The following is a 17932-nucleotide window of genomic DNA, read 5'->3' as shown; positions in this document are numbered from 1 at the left end:
TTCCAAAAGCGTTTCACGTAAAAACGTTTCCCACTTATGTCTGTATTATTTATTTACTCTTATTACTCATCTCACCTATAAACTTACTCTTTCCACCTCACAGCCCAACTTCTAATATTTTTATTTTATTTCTAATATCTTATTTTATTTAATAATAAAATAAGTCACACCAACATAACAACTTCACAACATCATATACTCCACATAATTTCTTCATAAATCGTATAACTTACTCAAATCATAAATCACATAAATTACTCAAATTATAAATCATATAAGCATATATTTATAAATATATTCTAAACTTCATTGAATTAATTAAATAGTTAAGACGGACGTTACAAAATCTCCTTGGAAGTGCAAGGGGGACTGGACTACTTCCGGATTGTGGAAGGAACCAATATAATTGTTTTGTGTCGTTTTTCTTCTCTCTCTGTTTTATTCCGCTGCATTTAGATTCTGATAATCACTTCAGAAGCTGTCTCACTTAGCTTCTGATCAAGTGTGTTCAGTTTTGGGAGAAACGAAGAATTTTTCAAAACACAATTCAACCCCCCTTCTTGTGTTTTTCTCACCTTCAAAAGTGACATTCATTTTGAAACAATTTTTTTAGTTAAAACGACACTCATTTTGAAACGGAATAAGTATTATCTGGTAAGTATTTAAAAAACATAGTATTCTTTGTCTTAAAGTCTAGTAAAAAAAATTTAGTATTATTCCTGTCATTTGACCTCGTCACACTCCAAGTTTGGTTTCCAGTCATCTGTGTCTTGTCTCAAACTAGTGTTTAAGAGTAGACATTAATGTTCTGAGAATTTTGAATTCATAATGAATTATCTTTTAACAATATATCACAATTTTGAGACGCTGAATAAAATTTTAAAACGAAATTATAGACCAAAAGAAATCAATGTTTCTATTGAGTTTTTTTGGAATAACTTCTTATTTTAAGTTAGGGAAATAATATAAGTGAAATGTTGCCGGTTAGCCTATCATATTAATTAACTAGACAGCTGACCCGACACACGGGTTTTAATATGTGTTAAAATAAATAAACATTTTATAAATAATATAGTATATTTTTTGAGGGATAAATAATACTATGGTATAAGTCATCTAACCGATGGAAGATTTATGTAAAAAAAATAAAAATAAATAAGACTAATAAAACAAAAACAATAAATGCAAAAAATATCTGATCTAACTTTATAAAATACCCTTTTTTGATTTTTAAGTTTGACACAAATATCAGATTAATCCTTTAATTTTTTTGAATTTTAAATTTGTCGTTTAAGTCGTTAATCAATAATTTTTTTAAGGACTTTTTTGAATCTTAAAAACTTTAAATTAGTGCATAAAAAGAGTAGTAGATATTATAGTAGTAGAAGATATATACTATATACTATTGATATAAAGTAGTTGATTAAAAAAAAGAATTGTTACAATTTATTTATAATTTTAATTTTAATTGATTTTAGGCCACTAAAATCGGGGGGAGTCCAATCGAACTCATGGATTTTAAACTAACCCTAAATCATTATGATGAATATAATAAATAGATGGTTTTATTATGTTACAGTGGATAACAAGCACGATTAAAAGAATCGAAAAGTCGAAGGAGGAGAAAAGGAACGAACGCGACATAAGCAATCTGGTAAACTCTGTAGTTTCTCTTTTTTTAGTTATATATGTTGTATTGTGTTGGTAGAAAGTAGCAACTTTAGTATTATTTTGGGTTTAGTGGAATTCGATTTTTGATTTTTGATTTTTTTTAATTCATGCTCTTGTGTGTGATGGGGTTGTCGGATTTCTCTCTTCCCTTGTTTGTTAGAACTTAGAATCATGTTTTTTATTTTATTTCAAAACCATTTATTTACTACAAACAAACCACAACATGCATGCATGTGTGGTTCTGTTATATTGACTACATCCATGTATTATTATTATGATTATGATTTCATTGTTTCTTGTAAACCGTAGGTTTAAAGAGATGTTGTATTCAGATGAGGGTGTTTACATTGGTAACATCAAGGATGGACTTGCTCATGGCAAAGGAAAGTACACATGGTCAAGTGGATCAATATATGTGGGTGATTGGGTTTATGGAGATAAGACAGGGAAAGGACTGTTCATAGAGCCATCAGGAGACAAGTATGAGGGTGAATTCTTTGGGAATTGCCGTCATGGCATTGGCACCCAAACTTATAAGAATGGAGGTAGCTACATTGGAAATTGGAAAAATGATAAAAAAGATGGAAGAGGGATTGAGACTTTGGCTAATGGTGATGTTTTTGATGGCTGTTGGTCAAATGATTTTGTACATGGATATGGAGTTTCTAAATTTGCAAATGGGGATGTCTACATTGGAAATTGGACTTGTGGTGATGTTTTTGATGGTTGTCGATCAATTGCGCTTATACATGGATTTGGAGTTTATAGATATGCAAATGTGGCTGTCTATATCGGAATTTGGAAAAAAAATGAAAGGGATGGATCAGGGATTATGAGTTGGGATACTGGTGATGTCTTCTATGGTTGTTGGTCAAATGGACTTGCACATGGATATGGAGTTTATAGATCCGCAAATGGGGATGTCTCCACTGGAAATTGGAAAACAGGGAAAATGGATGATGGGAGAGGGATTTTCGATTGGGCTAATGGTGATGTTTTTGATGGTTGTATGTCAAATGGACTTAGACATGGATTTGGAGTTTATAGATTTGCAAATGGGGATGTCTACATCGGAAATTGGAAAAAAGACAAAATGGATGGAACAGGGATTATGAGTTGGGCTGCTGGTGATGCCTTTGATGGTTGTTGGTCAAATGGACTTATACATGGATATGGAGTTTATAGATATGCCAACGGGGATGTCGATATTGGTAACTTCAGGAGTAAACTTCTCCATGACAATGGAAAATACACACGCTCAAATGGAACAATATACGAGGGTGATTGGGTTGATAAAAAAGTGACAGAGAAAGGCTTGAAGATATGGGCCCTTCAAAATCCTGATGGTTCCACTTCATTGCAGATTTCAAATAAAGGTCAGTCTGAGGCATCTGGTCTGAGCCCTTTGGTTATCAAAAGGGAATATATGCAAGGAGTTCTAATTGTGGAGAAAATCAGACTGTATTCAGAAGTAACACATAATAATAATAATAATAATAATAATAATAACAACAAAAAACAGGGTGCATTTAGTGCTAAGAAAGCAAAGAAAAGATCGTGCATATGGGCATTTTTGAAGACCATCAAAGCTATTATATGAATCTTAATCTGCAACTTGGCATCAGGTAAATTATTTGATCTTTAAAAAAAGTATTATGGAAAATTTGATATAGTATTCTTGGTTACCACTGTCCACTATTATCACCTTTCTTTCAACTGTTCTATACTTAACTATTTTATAATCATGCATGGCCTTCTGCAGAAAATCATTTGCTTATAGGGTAGATGGCTTCAAGTGTTTTTAAAAAACGTTTGGACGGTTTGAAAAAAAATGCACACTTGCTTCTTGATTCCCAAATCAGATCAGTATAAGAAATAATTTATAATTTAGGTTGTGTTTAATATTGTAAGTATAATATTTGAAACACTGACATGAACATTTTGGTATGGATAAAGAATGTAAACAGATTAAGAGGTACACGAATTCCACAAGAAAATCCAAAGGGGTTCAGTTTTTCCACTCATCATTGATTAAGAGCGTAATCCAGATGGGAGGCTATTTAGTATTTAGTTTGCTTCTCTGTTCACTTTTGACTCATATCAACTTCATGTCTGAAGTATGATTATTAATTTCAACTTATTCAGGAAGATTAGAGACCAGATAAAACAGTAATATGACTTTTTTTGTTTTGACACAAGAAATATGAATAATTAAATAGGAATGAAGAACGTGATAGAGACTCGAGAGTGTTATGGGGTGCCCAAGTCTCACACTCAATAGAATGGGATGCTTGGTGGAGTGTTTAAGTGGTTTGGTTCTTCCTCTTTGGTAGCTAGCTTTTAGGGAGGGTTCCTCAAGTGCTTCGATACAAGTCAGAATGATGTGATATTTTGTTGAAAATGTTATAGAACTTTTTCATGTTTTCTTTATAACAACCTGCACTTTATTTTTTCTTAGAAATTTTTACGCACCTCTTACCTGTTGAGATCTGCAATGAAGATGATAAATTACTAATCAGGAAGCCAGAAAATTAGTTTGTGATGTTGGTTAATTAGGCTGCTGAAATTTTGATTTTTTGAGCATCTAATGACATGTTGATAGGGCCAAGACTTGCCCAAAATTGATGGTAAGCCAAATTATATTACAAACTATTAGCTTCTGAAATTGAAGTATGAAAACTTTCTTATATGTATCTGCCATGTATATTTTGACCTGTGGCTGAGACAAATAGAGTTTCGGAAAAAAATTCAGTCTGGTGTATGGCTGTTCAGTTATGGAGCATCGGGTTATATACCTTTTTTTATAATAAAAAAACTCTAGGCGTATTGGGGGACGTGTCTGATAGGATAAGGATACCGTGACAAAAATCATGAATATGTAAATCACATGTACTCTGTGTTTATGACATCTATTCTCATGTTCACCAGAGTTTTATTTTTCCTATGCAGAGATCATGACGATGCGAAATGGTGATCTGATATAAATACAAACACTACCAATGGACATAATGATGAGGGAGGACTAGATGGTACAGGAGATGAAGATGGAGAGCCGCTTTTTACATTTGAACTCTATTCTGCAGTTTCAATTTTGGATTTCATTACTCACTAGCACTTATTCTCATAACATCTTAACTTGTTACATATTATTTTATTTATTATCTTATTATTCACTAGTACTAATTCTCAAAAAACATCTCGGCGTGTTGGATGTTAGAGGTGAGACATCTTATTCACATTTTCTTTTTGTTGAGACTTCAAAACATTCATCATGATTCCTATATTAGGCCAAATCTATTAACTCTATTTCTTTCATAGCATATGATAGCTTGAGTGAAATTCCTTGTAGTTAGTTGGTTGTGTGATTGTTGATTTTTAATGCTTGCTGCCATATTCATCATTTATTGGTATTCTTGTTGCAAGTTTTCCTTTGTGCATGAGATCCTTGTTTTATTAACTTAGGGAGCTTAATGTAATTTTTAGCTTCATTACATAGTTAAATCATTGAACACCTTGATGAGCAATTTTTGTCAACATTATTAATATTAAAAAGGGGAAATCTGATTGGTTTCAATTTCTTCTGAGTTCTCACTCATAAAATTGATAATTTAGTCTCATTCAAGAGAATGCTGAGGTTATAAAACATCAACGAATGTTAACTCATAAGGCTTGTTTATCAAATAAACGGTATTCCTCATTCAGTGTTCCCCATATGCTAAGATTGGATGAATCACAATCTATTTCTCATCCATCGTACAGGATTTGAATGAAACATGTATCATTTGTACAATTGTTTATCATCTTAACATATATAAGGTTATTTCAACAAAAGCCATCGGTTGCACAATTTTGAATTTTCCTTTCACTCTAGCGGTTACCAAAAATAATAAGCGATTTTTTTCAATCAACAAACCTAGGATCCGATAAAAAATAAAATGTAAGAAAGAAGGGAGAGGGAAAGATGGGAAGTTGTTGCTGGTGAAATTAGAATGGTGGTGCATGCTTCAGTGACTATCTTGATAAAGCAGGGACACATATCCTCATAGCATTGTGTTGGGGAGAAATCCACGTCTTCTACCACATCACTAACAACAGTAATAGGCAAATCTCTGTTTTTTTCTATCTTTGTCCACCTCTTCAAGATATAGTACTTGAGCATTGATTTAACATCCATATGAATAAATACTTTTAAACAATGACAACGAAGAATACCAAAACTCTCAAACTTACGACAAGAGCAACAGATTAAAATTCTAATCCAAATCAAACGACACTTGCCACTCTCCTCGATCCCTTGCCATGGAAATAACAAAATCAAATGATGATGTTTGTATGTTTATGCTCTTCACAAAACAGATTTCAAACAACTGATACTCATGTTGGAATAGATCAAAGATAATGGGAGTATAAATGTCATACATTTGTTGTAAGATATGAGTTCTTGAGTCTTGGATTTTTTTGGCGTGTTTCATATTCACACTTCAACTTGTTATATGGCTTTTCTTCTACAACAACTTTCAAAGCTCTTGAAAAATTTGATTATATCGAAATCTACACTCATAAAACTTTTAATATCCACATTCACACTTTCACTAAAATGGATACTTCACATTCTCAATGTAAAAGCTTTCTTATGTAACAAGCAAGATTCCCATTTCTCCTTCATATTGTAAACTCTTTGCAGCCAAATGTTTTTCTTAACATCATATGTAACAAGAAGGGTTCTCCAGCCTTCTTCAATTTTTTCTTCATCTTCATTACCATACACACACTTCTTAAAATCTATCAAAATGTGAGATAGATGCTATTTTGCATTAAATGCTTAAATAATGACCCAAAAAAGGTAATATTTGCATTCAAAATTATGTAATCAATGCATTAAAAAAATATCATTTTTAACTTTAAATTTCATCTTTTGGCTTCCTTAAAGGGAGCACTCGTTAGCATTTTTTTTTAAATGAACCACCAATATATGTGAAAGTCTTCCTAACTGGTATTCAAAAATTTTTTTGTTGTCTTTCTGATTCGCTTTAAGTGGCGATTAGATTTATTGTTTTTGTTAAGACCTGAAGAAAATAAAAGATTTATTGTTTTTGTATGTTAGTTAGAGTTCTCGTTGTATTTCATTTTGCTTATCTAGAAAACGGGACGGACGTGAGGGGTAAGTAAAGGAGCTTCAGTGTGTACATGTTTGAATTAGAAGCTTAATTCACAAGAAACTCTAACTGTAAATGCTTCTAACTGTTTTCTAGTTAGTTAGACTATTTAGTAGCTGTTTTCATAACACACTTGATCAAGCTTGTTAATTTAATTTTAGGTAGTTAAATATAAAAATGGGTGGGGAAAAATATTAATTCATTATGCTATACTTTTGTATGTGTAATTAGGATTATCTAGACTCACAAATGTTCACTTGTGCTAAATTGTTAGAACTTCAAATTTTAATGACAGCTATTCTTAAAATTCTGCTTACGTGTCAGTATAACAACATTAACATTTGTAATGATTACTATTAAACAGTGGATTGTATGACAGCTATTCTTTTAAGTTTGATTTGTAAGCTTGGTTCACAAATAACTGTAACCGAAGGATAACCGTTTTCAAGAGAGTGAGTTAGTTGGTTAAACTATAGATAACTAACTAACCGACTCTTACTTTTCACTTCATTCACCGAAAAATTCTATAAAAACTATAGTTGGTTAAACTATATGAATTTGTTTTTCATAGTTTTTCAGTGGTAAAAATCTTTTTGTTTTCCGTTTGAGTACTTTCTTTATCTATACGGGTGTTAGTGTTACTATTTTTTTTTGAGGAATTTGTTTATTTGTTTTTCATAGTTTTATTTTTTGTTGATGTTGTTGTAGTGGGCGAAATACTATTTGGAGAAGCATTAATGGAAAGAATATTAGCAATGGCAGCATGGAATTTCAAGAGATTGAGTGGTTCATAGTTGAATATAGTTTTTGGACGTTTTGCATGAATTGCACCGTTCTTCAATAATAGTAGAATCTCATTAAAGAGGAATGCTCATAGATTTTTTGGTTGCGTGCTACTGCTGATATTGTGTTGGAGACCCTTATGAATATGGAGCTTCATCCCCCTGATTTTCTTATGTTTCTATTATGCATCGCAGAATCTCATTAAAGAGTAATACTCTTAGTTTTTTTTTATTAGGAAAAATCATGTTTGTTCAATATTGTGATTACATCATTTGACAAATACTCCCTTTTTGTTAATAAGAACCTTATTTTTTTAACATCAAATGTTATTAGTTAGTTGTTCAATTAATATTTACTTTTGTCTAATACTATTTAATCTTTTCTCTCTTGTTACCATCATTCTTGTATATTTCGACTAATTTCTTACATATATCCTAGATATGTATTTGTGAGTGTTCTTGACATATTTGATATGTATCTAATAAAAAAGTTGTGTCAAATGGAGCCTTAGTTACCGGTAGTTAACTAAGTATTGTAAGATGGAGTATTAAGTTTTCATGCAATCACGCTTTCAATTATCTATATTCGTTTGAGATCGGACAATTCATATTTTCAAGTAGGTAGTTTTAATTTTAGAAAAAAATATTCAAAATATACTTTTTTTTCATGGTTTAATCTTGATCGTACATCCTCAATACTTTTGTAGTAAGTCTGAATTGAAATTGATGATAACGTGGCTAGAGTCAAAAGGATAAAAAAAAAAAAAAAGAGCGTTGCTATTTATAGCGAAACGCTTTTCACAAAATTTTCCCGAAGCAATGTGGACCCTTTTTTTTTTTTTTTGAGAACGTGGATTTCTATTTTATAATATCTTAATCAATTAATAAAAAGGCATACACAAACTGCTTTATTACTTTATGTCTAGAATTGATGGAATGTACATGGGTGTAGTGGTATTGATTGACCAATGATACACCGCTTTGTAAGCATCATGAATGATTCGGGAAAATTCTCTCGCTTGATGTAGCATTTCTCTTTTGTAAATTATGGTTTTAAATTTCGGTTGGCCTCCTACCTACAATTTTATTTAGGTACATTTTACATCAAACTCACTTTTAGAGTAAAAACATCCACACATAATCACTTCAATTCTAACATAATCTTTAACCAAATCAATAATACTATATATAAATCTTGTTTATTCAAAATCATGTTTCGCATATACTAAACTAGTGCAACTTTTGGTGCATAGCATCACAACAAAGTTCAACCGAGAGGCATACTCTGCATACAATGAGACATCCAACAAAGTTGAAAATGAGTTCAACTGAGCATTAAAGCACTGCTATGAAGCTTCAGTTTCACACTGCATAACAAAGTTCAATAGTGAATACTTAACAAGTAGATATATTTTCCCATTCTGTGCAGAAAGCCTTGCACCAGACACAACCCGGTATCCTTGCACCGTAGCAATTGAAAAAGAAGCTTTTTATAGATAAATTTTATAAATTATTTTCTTTTTTTTAAAGGAATAAATTATTTCCTCTTTTTAATCCTTAAGAAATGTACTGAGACACTTTTTAGCACAACCCTATTAAAAATAATTTGAATGAGTTTGTAAGGAATTTTTTTTTTCTGCCCCTATCACAAAAAAAAATGATATATCTGCCCCTAGTTGAAAATTATTGCTCTAAATGCCCTTGTTCTTCATTTGAAATGGCGAGTATGACAATTTTTCAACCTTCCTCTGCAAGCTTGCAGGCTTTCTCAGACTTTCTCTGTACAACTCTGTGTGTTCGTAATTTAAGTTGGCGAGCATAAATTATTTAAGGTTTTTTCTTGTTCTCTCTTTGAAATGGCGAGCATGTTTATATTTTTTTCCCATGCTCCACATCTAAAATGGCGAGCATATGCATTATTTTTTTTTCCATATTTTTTCTTAATGGCGAGCATGGCATACCCATCATTGCATAAATTAACGGTGGTATAAAGCTTGAATCTGCAAAATATGTACATCAATAAAACATGTCATAACATAAATATTTAATTATGACAAGAAAAGTGTTGAGTTAATAAAAAAGTTAATTTGCAAGAAAAGTATATGGAAGAAAATGGTGCTTAAAAAAATGTTCAAAGTTTACGATTACCATTTTTAGTAATTTTTAATAAACTATTGAATCTGATTATCTTATTATAAAATATATTATTTTGCTAATTGGTAATTGGTATAGACTCTTTTTTGAGGTCCATATCAATGTCCCAAAAAAATAAATAAACTAGTCTTTGATTCTCCCATTCAAGCTTTATACCACCGTTAAGAAAAAATATGGAAAAAAACAATAATGCATGCTCGCCATTTTAGATGTGGAGCATGGGAAAAAAAAATAAACATGCTCGTCATTTCAAAGAGAGAACAAGAAAAAACCTTAAATAATTCATGCTCGCCAACTTAAATTAGGAACACACAGAGTTGTACAGAGAAAGTCTGAGAAAGTCTGCAAGCTTGCAGAGGATGGTTGAAAAATTGTCATGCTCGCCATTTCAAATGAAGAACAAGGGCATTTAGAGCAATAATTTTCAACTAGGGGCAGATATATCATTTTTTTTTGTGATAGGGGCAGAAAAAAAAAATCTGAATTTGTAATTGTGGCATGTGACATAGAGCCATTAACAGCCGCCCTCCCCTCTCGAAATTTGACTTTCTCTAGAGACACATAGGACAGGAGAACTGTAGCGTTACCTACCATCCCCACGGACACTTCCTTCCATCACGATATACTACTACTATATAGTATTTTCACATGTTCAATATCAAAATATATTTAAAATTCCATTCAAAGATCGGTTATTTAAACTATAGGACTAAGATTGAATAAACTAGAAGAATTGAGAATTTTTTAATTTTTTTTATCAACAAGTTTACTGACTAAAAATTCACATTCAAAATGAATAAATAGGTGTATGAAGTTCGAACTTTGTTCTTTACATATATATTATACAAAGTCTTTTACAAGTAAACTAAAATGAGTTATTAATTAATTTCTTTCCTTCACACCCATTAAAAGAATACGTTGAATGAACTACAATTGGACCCAAGGACAATGGACACCCGTAAAAAATATCAATGATGGGTGGGGTAAATACTCACAATGATGGGTGGAGTAATTACCTGTAAATTTTAACGTATGCTAATAGGGCCGTTGAAGACAAGGGGCCGACTTATGAACCGTAATTAAAGGATCAATACCGATTTTACAAACATGTCTGCACAAGCATTTTCCTTGCTGACCTATGATGAAGTGTAACATTCAAATCTTTTATGTAATCTCTAATAATCACTAGCATATTAGCAGAAAAATGAAAACAATGAGTATTTGTAATCACCAATTACACCACGTGAAGAGAATCATAGTAACATATGATCTTTTAAAAATCAGTTTGTCAACGCAAAATGAGACCAATAAGGAGAACATGAATGTATGCATGAAGAACATTTGATCACCATATACTCCCATATAAACCAAATTAAAAAGCGTCATCATAATACCACCGAAATCTACTATCTTTGGATTAGTCAACGCACTACCATCTAAATTCAACATTAAAGCGTCTTGATCACCTTTCTACTAACAAACTTCGTGAATCAAATGAGTAGGAGAAAGAACCTCTCAAACTGAGCAAATATGAAGAATGTAATCATCTACCAAACTTAATTAACCATATATGTGAACTATGTTAATCAAAGGAATACTTTTATATAAAAAAAAAAAAAAATCACAAAATAAAATATCAAAAAATAAATATAAAAATAAAAGTAGGAAAACGTGACTGGTTTGACCGGTCAGTATTACAAAAAACAAACATTACAGCATGTTTTAAGAAGAAATACATACTACAATACAATAATAGACCACTGGTGCTCTGCAGCATTTCTTTGACTATTGACAAACCAAACATCCTTGGACGCTTTCTTCTCTTCTTCTTCTTCTTCTTATTATTCTTTTGCTTTTCCCTTTGGTTTTTGCTTTCATTAATACAACAACTACCACTTCTTATTTAGTTGATGAACAATTGTTGAAGAAGAAGAAGAAGAAGAATCACACAAGATGTCCAGTAAGAAGAAAGTGCTGTCCGTTGAAGATGTGATTAAATCCGTTGGATTAGGTTACGATCTCACCAACGATCTCAGACTCAAATTCTGCAAATATGATTCCAAATTGATCGCTATTGACCACGACAATCTTCGTACTGTTGAGCTTCCTGGTCGTGTTTCAATTCCCAATGTTCCCAAATCTATCAATTGTGATAAAGGCGACCGTATGCGATTGTGTTCTGATGTTCTTTCTTTTCAGCAGGTCCTTGCTTTTCTTTCTTAACATTAATAAAGTTTCTTCTTTTTTTGGTTTTAGCTCAAGTTTATTATGTGGGTCTAGACTAGGTGACTAAATTGTTGTGTTTTTTTCTGTGTTGGATTGTAGAAAAAATTAATTTAAGTTAACTAATTTTAGAGCTAATACCAATTTGTTTCCAAAATAAGAGGTTTAGGCAATTTGGTCATTAATGAAATTCATAAATGATTTCTGGAATTAAAAAAGATTTTATGATAGTATTAGTTATTCAACACAATTTCATAACTGAATTGACCAACCCAAATGGTCTAAATAATCTAATATCATATAAGATTTTAAAACCCCTAGGGTTTGGCCTGCTGGTGTAGGCTTTTGCGGCCTAGAAGTGTGCTCCTCTCTAGGTCTCGGGTTTGAATCCTCCATGTGCCAACAATTCCTGTGTTGGGCCAGTCCATACAAGGCTTTGCTATGTTGGCTTCCCGCAAATGGACAGTGGAATTGGTCCTTAGATTTGTCGTTACTTGGACCGGATATCAAGTTTCCAGAAAAAGGTTTATATAAGATTTTTAATTGCATGGTTATTTTAGGATTTTGTTAATTTCATGACCAAATTGTCCTATATACGCCCACATTTTAAGGAACTAAAATAACTCTTTTTTTTTGTTCTTATTCCGGTGAAATTAAATTCTTTGGCATGTGTACTATTGATATTATTGCTATAGTATTGAAGAGTAGTCATTGTTTGTGTGACTGACTGGGCATATATGCCTTGTTTTGCTTTATCCTTTAGATGTCAGAGCAGTTCAACCAGGAGGTGTCACTGTCTGGTAAGATTCCAACAGGCCATTTCAATTCTGCGTTTCAGTTTTCAGGAGTTTGGCAAAGAGATGCTGCAAATACCAAGAGTCTTGCTTTCGATGGCGTCTCCATTACACTCTACAACATAGCACTTGATAAAACACACGTAGTTCTCAGTGATCATGTCAAACAAGCTGTTCCTTCATCATGGGATCCCGCTGCACTGGCAAGGTACTTTGCGAACTCAGCAAAATAGTTCTCCTCCCCTCCCCTCTTGCTTTATGTTTAGCTATTTTTAATCGCTGCTCACTAGGGACTGCAGTCGCTCACGCTTCATTTCCTTATGTGTTATGAACTTATGTGATTAATAAGAGATGGTATTTCTTTCAAAAGAATATTTAGGACATGCAAAAATAAAGGTTTCATGCATAATATACTCTAAAGCTAATGTGTTCAACATGTGTTCTGAAAACTAATAACAGTGAGAATAGAGTTCAACAAGTTTATGTCAATACACCCTACCGATGTCAGTCAGTGTTCTGGTACCATTCGCAGACCCTTTATGAAAGGCCTCACTCCCGCTCTCAACCAGGAAGAGCCTTGAATTTTTTCGTTGTTTGCATCACAGTAGATTCCACAACATTTCTCATGTAAATGAAACAAGTATCGATACACATCTAACTTGTAGATAATCTTTTCATTGTATCATTTCAGGTTCATTGAGAAATATGGAACCCATGCTGTAGTTGGGGTGAAAATAGGGGGAACCGATATAATATATGCAAAGCAGCAATATTCATCTCCTCTCCAACCTTCTGATGTACAGAAAAAATTGAAGGACATGGCAGATGAATTATTCAGGGGCCAGGCTGGACAAAATAACGCTAATGATGGGGCATTTAATTCAAAAGAAAAGGTTTAAAGCTTTCCCGGTTCTTTTTTCTTTTATTCTCTTTGATTTAAGGAGTTGAGTTTGTATACTCTCTCCTATAAAACGAGCGCTCTTTCATTAAAATAAACATACTTTGAGTTCATCTAATATTTTCTACAGCCTTAGTCAACAATACTTCGTGAAAAGAAAGTTTTTGTTGTTACTTTTCTGAATACTGGCAGGTGAACTATGGAATCTATCAAAACAAGTTTGTATTTGTTGATTTTAGGGTGTGTCGAATATAAGATAACAAGATAATCCCTGGTCTTCAATAAAAAGATCTCTGAAATGTAGATATCAAGATTTATTTGGGGATATATTTCCCTTTAGCATTCTATATCATGTTATATGTTAGAGGAATCTTGTCTTTTGATCCCTTACATTGTAGATGGTAGGACAGAAAGGAATTTATGGAGTTTCGTTTCATGTTCTTCATTTAATTTTTTAAAATTGGGAGCAACAATTTAAGTGTCAAATGTTTTCTATGAAATCTGAATAATTATGTGAAAAATGTTAGAATGAATCCAAAGGACCTTAATGGGAGATATATTATTTCTGGTAAAGCTATTCATTCTACTTATTACGTTTTTTTTTTTCCTAAACAAAAAATTACATTACCCTATGCTAACAGCCAGCATAACTTATACTTTCCTCTCTTTTCCCCCCAGTTTATGAGGGACAATGGACTAGGATTCCTGGACATTCAAGCTCAATCCTACCGTGAAACAGAGGTAAATATTTGTTTTCAAAATTGAACTTTTGCCAACTACATGATCCTTCTTGTCACCTATGCTTGTTTTTGCATTGCCTATTTTCTTTTTATCAGGTTTTTATTTTTTTTATTTTTTATTTTTATAATTTATATTGCTGTGGAACTGGAAGACAGCTGAATGTTACTATAGTTGTTTTTTTTATCAGTTCTGCTTTGTATTTGAAAAGTTCCTGGGTTTTCTGTTGCCATAAACACTCTTCTGCTTAATCAATTGTTATTAAAACTTCATTAATCTAAAATTATTTTCCTTACTAGGGAAAACGCAACAAATGTTCTTACTATTTTCCCCCTTCTCGTTAAACATTTTAGGTGCAGGATATAAAGTTTATGTGCAAGAGGAAAGGTGGAAATGGGAAACAAAATCTCAGCCACAATGAGTGGTGTCAAACTGTTTTGTCTCAACCTGATGTAATATCAATGTCATTCATACCAATTACATCTCTACTTGGTGGAATAAATGGGAGTGGATATTTAACTCATGCCATAAATCTCTATTTACGATGTAAGCAACTAAGCACGGCTCCTTTAGTCATTTACTTATTTAACATTTCGTTTCAAAGCCTATGGAATCACTAATACCGCAGATGTATAAATTTTTTGAAGTTAACTGCTAGATACACTGTTCTCCTGGTTTGTTAGAGAAACTTGTGTTTTCTTGGTTTAGTAACTTTGTATAAAATGCAACCGACATCAATTCCACTGTTATGCTATGGAACATCATTGTTACCAACATTCCACTGAAAAATTATGTCGGTGTTATTAAAGAGTCCCACACAATTACTACTACTAATAGTAAACATACATTATTTACAACACGTGCAATTCCTGTTATTCTATCATTTTTAAGTTAAAATGATAGTGCATCAATAAGTTTAAGCTTCACCCCTCCACTCCTTTGGGTAGTTTGACAGTGGTGGGAAAATGGAAACGAGGTTTATGCTGATTATGTTCGTAATATGTTCGCCATTATTCGTTTATGGAAGATTTCTTATATTGTCTCATCTATTTTATGAAAATTTGTTTAACATGATTATGAGAAACAAATACTGTTGTGGCTGTAGTTTTCTAGGTTATTGAAAGCAGTGTTTAATGACATTTAAATAAATGCTATAATTGTACTTCTCAGTCCTTGCACAAGAGTTTAAAAAGAAATGTCATGTAAAATAAAAACATTATTCACTGTGCCTTCTAACTGCAGATAAACCAGCAATTGAAGAACTGCATCAATTTTTGGAGTTTCAGCTTCCAAGGCAATGGGCCCCTGTATTTGGTGAGCTTGCCCTTGGTCCTGATAGGAAGAAGTCGCAGAGTTCTTCATCTTTACAGTTCAGTTTCATGGGTCCTAAGCTCTATGTAAACACATCACCGGTAATGCTGCTCTCTCTATATGGAACTTTTTTTTATCCAATTGCCTTGTTTTTATCTTTGGCTCTGTCATAAACCAACTAATTCAAAAGCTTAAACGGTTGTGTGAAGACGGTCAGTCACATCAATAAGTTTTATTCCTAGCATGCTCTGTCACACAAGAGCCCTGTGATTTTCTCATTAATCATTTTCGCATCTTTCTGTACTAAGATAGGCAAATTTCAGAACAAAGCTTATATTTTCATTTAAAACAGTCAATTTTAGTGACTGTATTTTATGTTTCCGAGGGCTTCGTTTCACCCTTGCATCACATATACATCTTTACCCAATAACCCCGAGCGTTGACGACCAAAATCTCAAGTTAAATTTTTCCAATAAAATTGTCAGGAGTTGTTTATTGTTTATGACATAAATTTTGTTTGTCAATACGCAGTAGTTGTTGTATTGATGAAGACACTTGGGATTCTTATTTTATTTATTTAGTCATTCAAAATAGTGCATTATTAGATCTTGTGTACGTTGCAAAATTACAAATGTGGAGAATTATATGGACTGACCTCAAACTTCTTGTAGGTTGATGTAGGAATGAAGCCTGTAACAGGCCTTCGATTGTATTTGGAAGGAAAGAAAAGTAATTGTTTGGCGATCCATTTACAGCACCTCTCCTCCCTCCCTAAGACATTCCAACTGGAGGACAAGACTAATCGAAATGTATCAGATGCCTCTTCAGAACGTAAATATTATGAAAAGGTCCAGTGGAAGAGCTTCTCTCATATTTGCACGGCTCCTGTTGAATCCTACGATGACAACGCTGTTGTGACTGGTGCTCACTTTGAAGTGGGAGAAACTGGTCTGAAGAAGGTTCTCTTCTTAAGACTTCATTTCTGTAAAGTTGCCAATGCATCCCGTGTGAGAGCGCCGGAATGGGATGGTTCTCCTGGCTTGACTCAGAAATCTGGAATGATCTCAACTTTTATCAGCACTCGGTTTTCAGGTCCACAAAAGCTGCCGCCACCACAGCCATCGGACGTAAATGTGAACTCTGCTTTATACCCTGGAGGGCCTCCTGTGCCTGCTCAGGCACCTAAACTTCTGAAGTTTGTTGACACAACAGAAATGACTAGAGGACCACAAGATTTGCCTGGTTACTGGGTTGTGTCGGGGGCAAGGCTTTATGTCGAGAAGGGTAAAATATCACTTAAAGTAAAATATTCTCTTTTAACCGTGATTTTACCGGATGAAGAGACAGAAAGTTATTGAAAATATAAGGTGGAAGAATGAAGATGAATATCTTCGGATCAAGTAGTTCAACGGGACGTCATGTGTACATAATAATAGTGTCTGATTCTTTTCTGTTGTACATTTGCTCTATTCATTATAGGTTACTATTTGATGTTGTCATTATTATTTGTGTATACCTACACAACATATCTTTTGGGAGAATCATTGGTGTAGTTTTGAGAAAAGCTTGTGTGATCAATCATGATTCCCCTTGGTCTTTGTGTCTGTATGTTTATGAATGCATTTTTTTTGTTAGTGGCTTCTTTCATGCAAACAATGAGAAAGGGCATTAATTTCATACTCTGAAGTTACTTTAGGTGATAGAGATAGGGTTCAAAAGACACCTGATGGGTCTTCATGTGAGTTACGTAGATTCACCAATGCCACTTTACTGCGGTTATATGTGCTTGTATATCGTGACTGTGTTTGATCAAAGCCTTTTAGTGGAATAAATTCGAAAAACCAACATCCAACTAATATAAGTTGATACTCCTCCCTTCATCCTTTAGTATACCTAACAAAAATCACGGGTGATAAGAAAAGTTGGTGTGTGAGTATTACTAAACCATCCTTTGTGTATCGATATTTCAAGACAAATTAGTATTAATATTATTAATGAGGAATATATTTAGAAAAATGATAAAAAATGCAAATTTGTATACAGGAACACAATTTTTTTTAAAGGATCTTATAATTAAAAAAAAGATTGTATTTGCCTATTTTGGTAAAAAGAAATTGCGGGCATTGACTAGTAGGGAAATGGAATCTTGCAGCTGATTTTTCTTTTTTGGAACAATCAGGTTTTTCTTTCTATTTTGGTATGCAT

At 32.9% G+C, this 17932-nt stretch overlaps 2 protein-coding genes across 3 annotated transcripts; both read left to right on the top strand.

Moving 5' to 3' along the window:
- Positions 1-1584: 1584 nt before the first annotated feature.
- Positions 1585-5023, top strand: LOC146933982 (uncharacterized). 2 transcript variants are annotated; one of them, XM_085705800.1, is made up of 3 exons: positions 1585-1654; positions 1981-3296; positions 4621-5023. In XM_085705800.1, exon 2 carries the CDS (start codon positions 1991-1993, stop codon positions 3269-3271), a length of 1281 nt encoding a protein of 426 aa, XP_085561926.1. In that variant the 5' UTR covers positions 1585-1654; positions 1981-1990; the 3' UTR covers positions 3272-3296; positions 4621-5023. The 2 variants fall into 2 exon arrangements, with proteins under 2 accessions (XP_085561926.1, XP_085561925.1); XM_085705799.1 differs by lacking the exon at positions 1585-1654 and having other exon boundaries at positions 1931-3296.
- Positions 5024-11514: 6491 nt separating this feature from the next.
- Positions 11515-17383, top strand: LOC146933981 (MACPF domain-containing protein At4g24290-like). Its single transcript, XM_085705797.1, has 7 exons — positions 11515-11965; positions 12750-12988; positions 13472-13673; positions 14357-14419; positions 14770-14962; positions 15659-15828; positions 16399-17383. Exons 1-7 carry the CDS (start codon positions 11717-11719, stop codon positions 17083-17085), a joined length of 1803 nt encoding a protein of 600 aa, XP_085561923.1. The 5' UTR covers positions 11515-11716; the 3' UTR covers positions 17086-17383.
- Positions 17384-17932: the final 549 nt, after the last annotated feature.

Source organism: Medicago sativa, chromosome 4 (genome assembly GCF_051527215.1).
Source record: "Medicago sativa cultivar Bolivia chromosome 4, Bolivia_mono, whole genome shotgun sequence".
Lineage (NCBI taxonomy): Eukaryota > Viridiplantae > Streptophyta > Magnoliopsida > Fabales > Fabaceae > Medicago > Medicago sativa.
The sequence above is the reverse complement of the archived record's forward strand: the minus strand, read 5'-3'. Positions and strand labels throughout refer to the sequence as shown.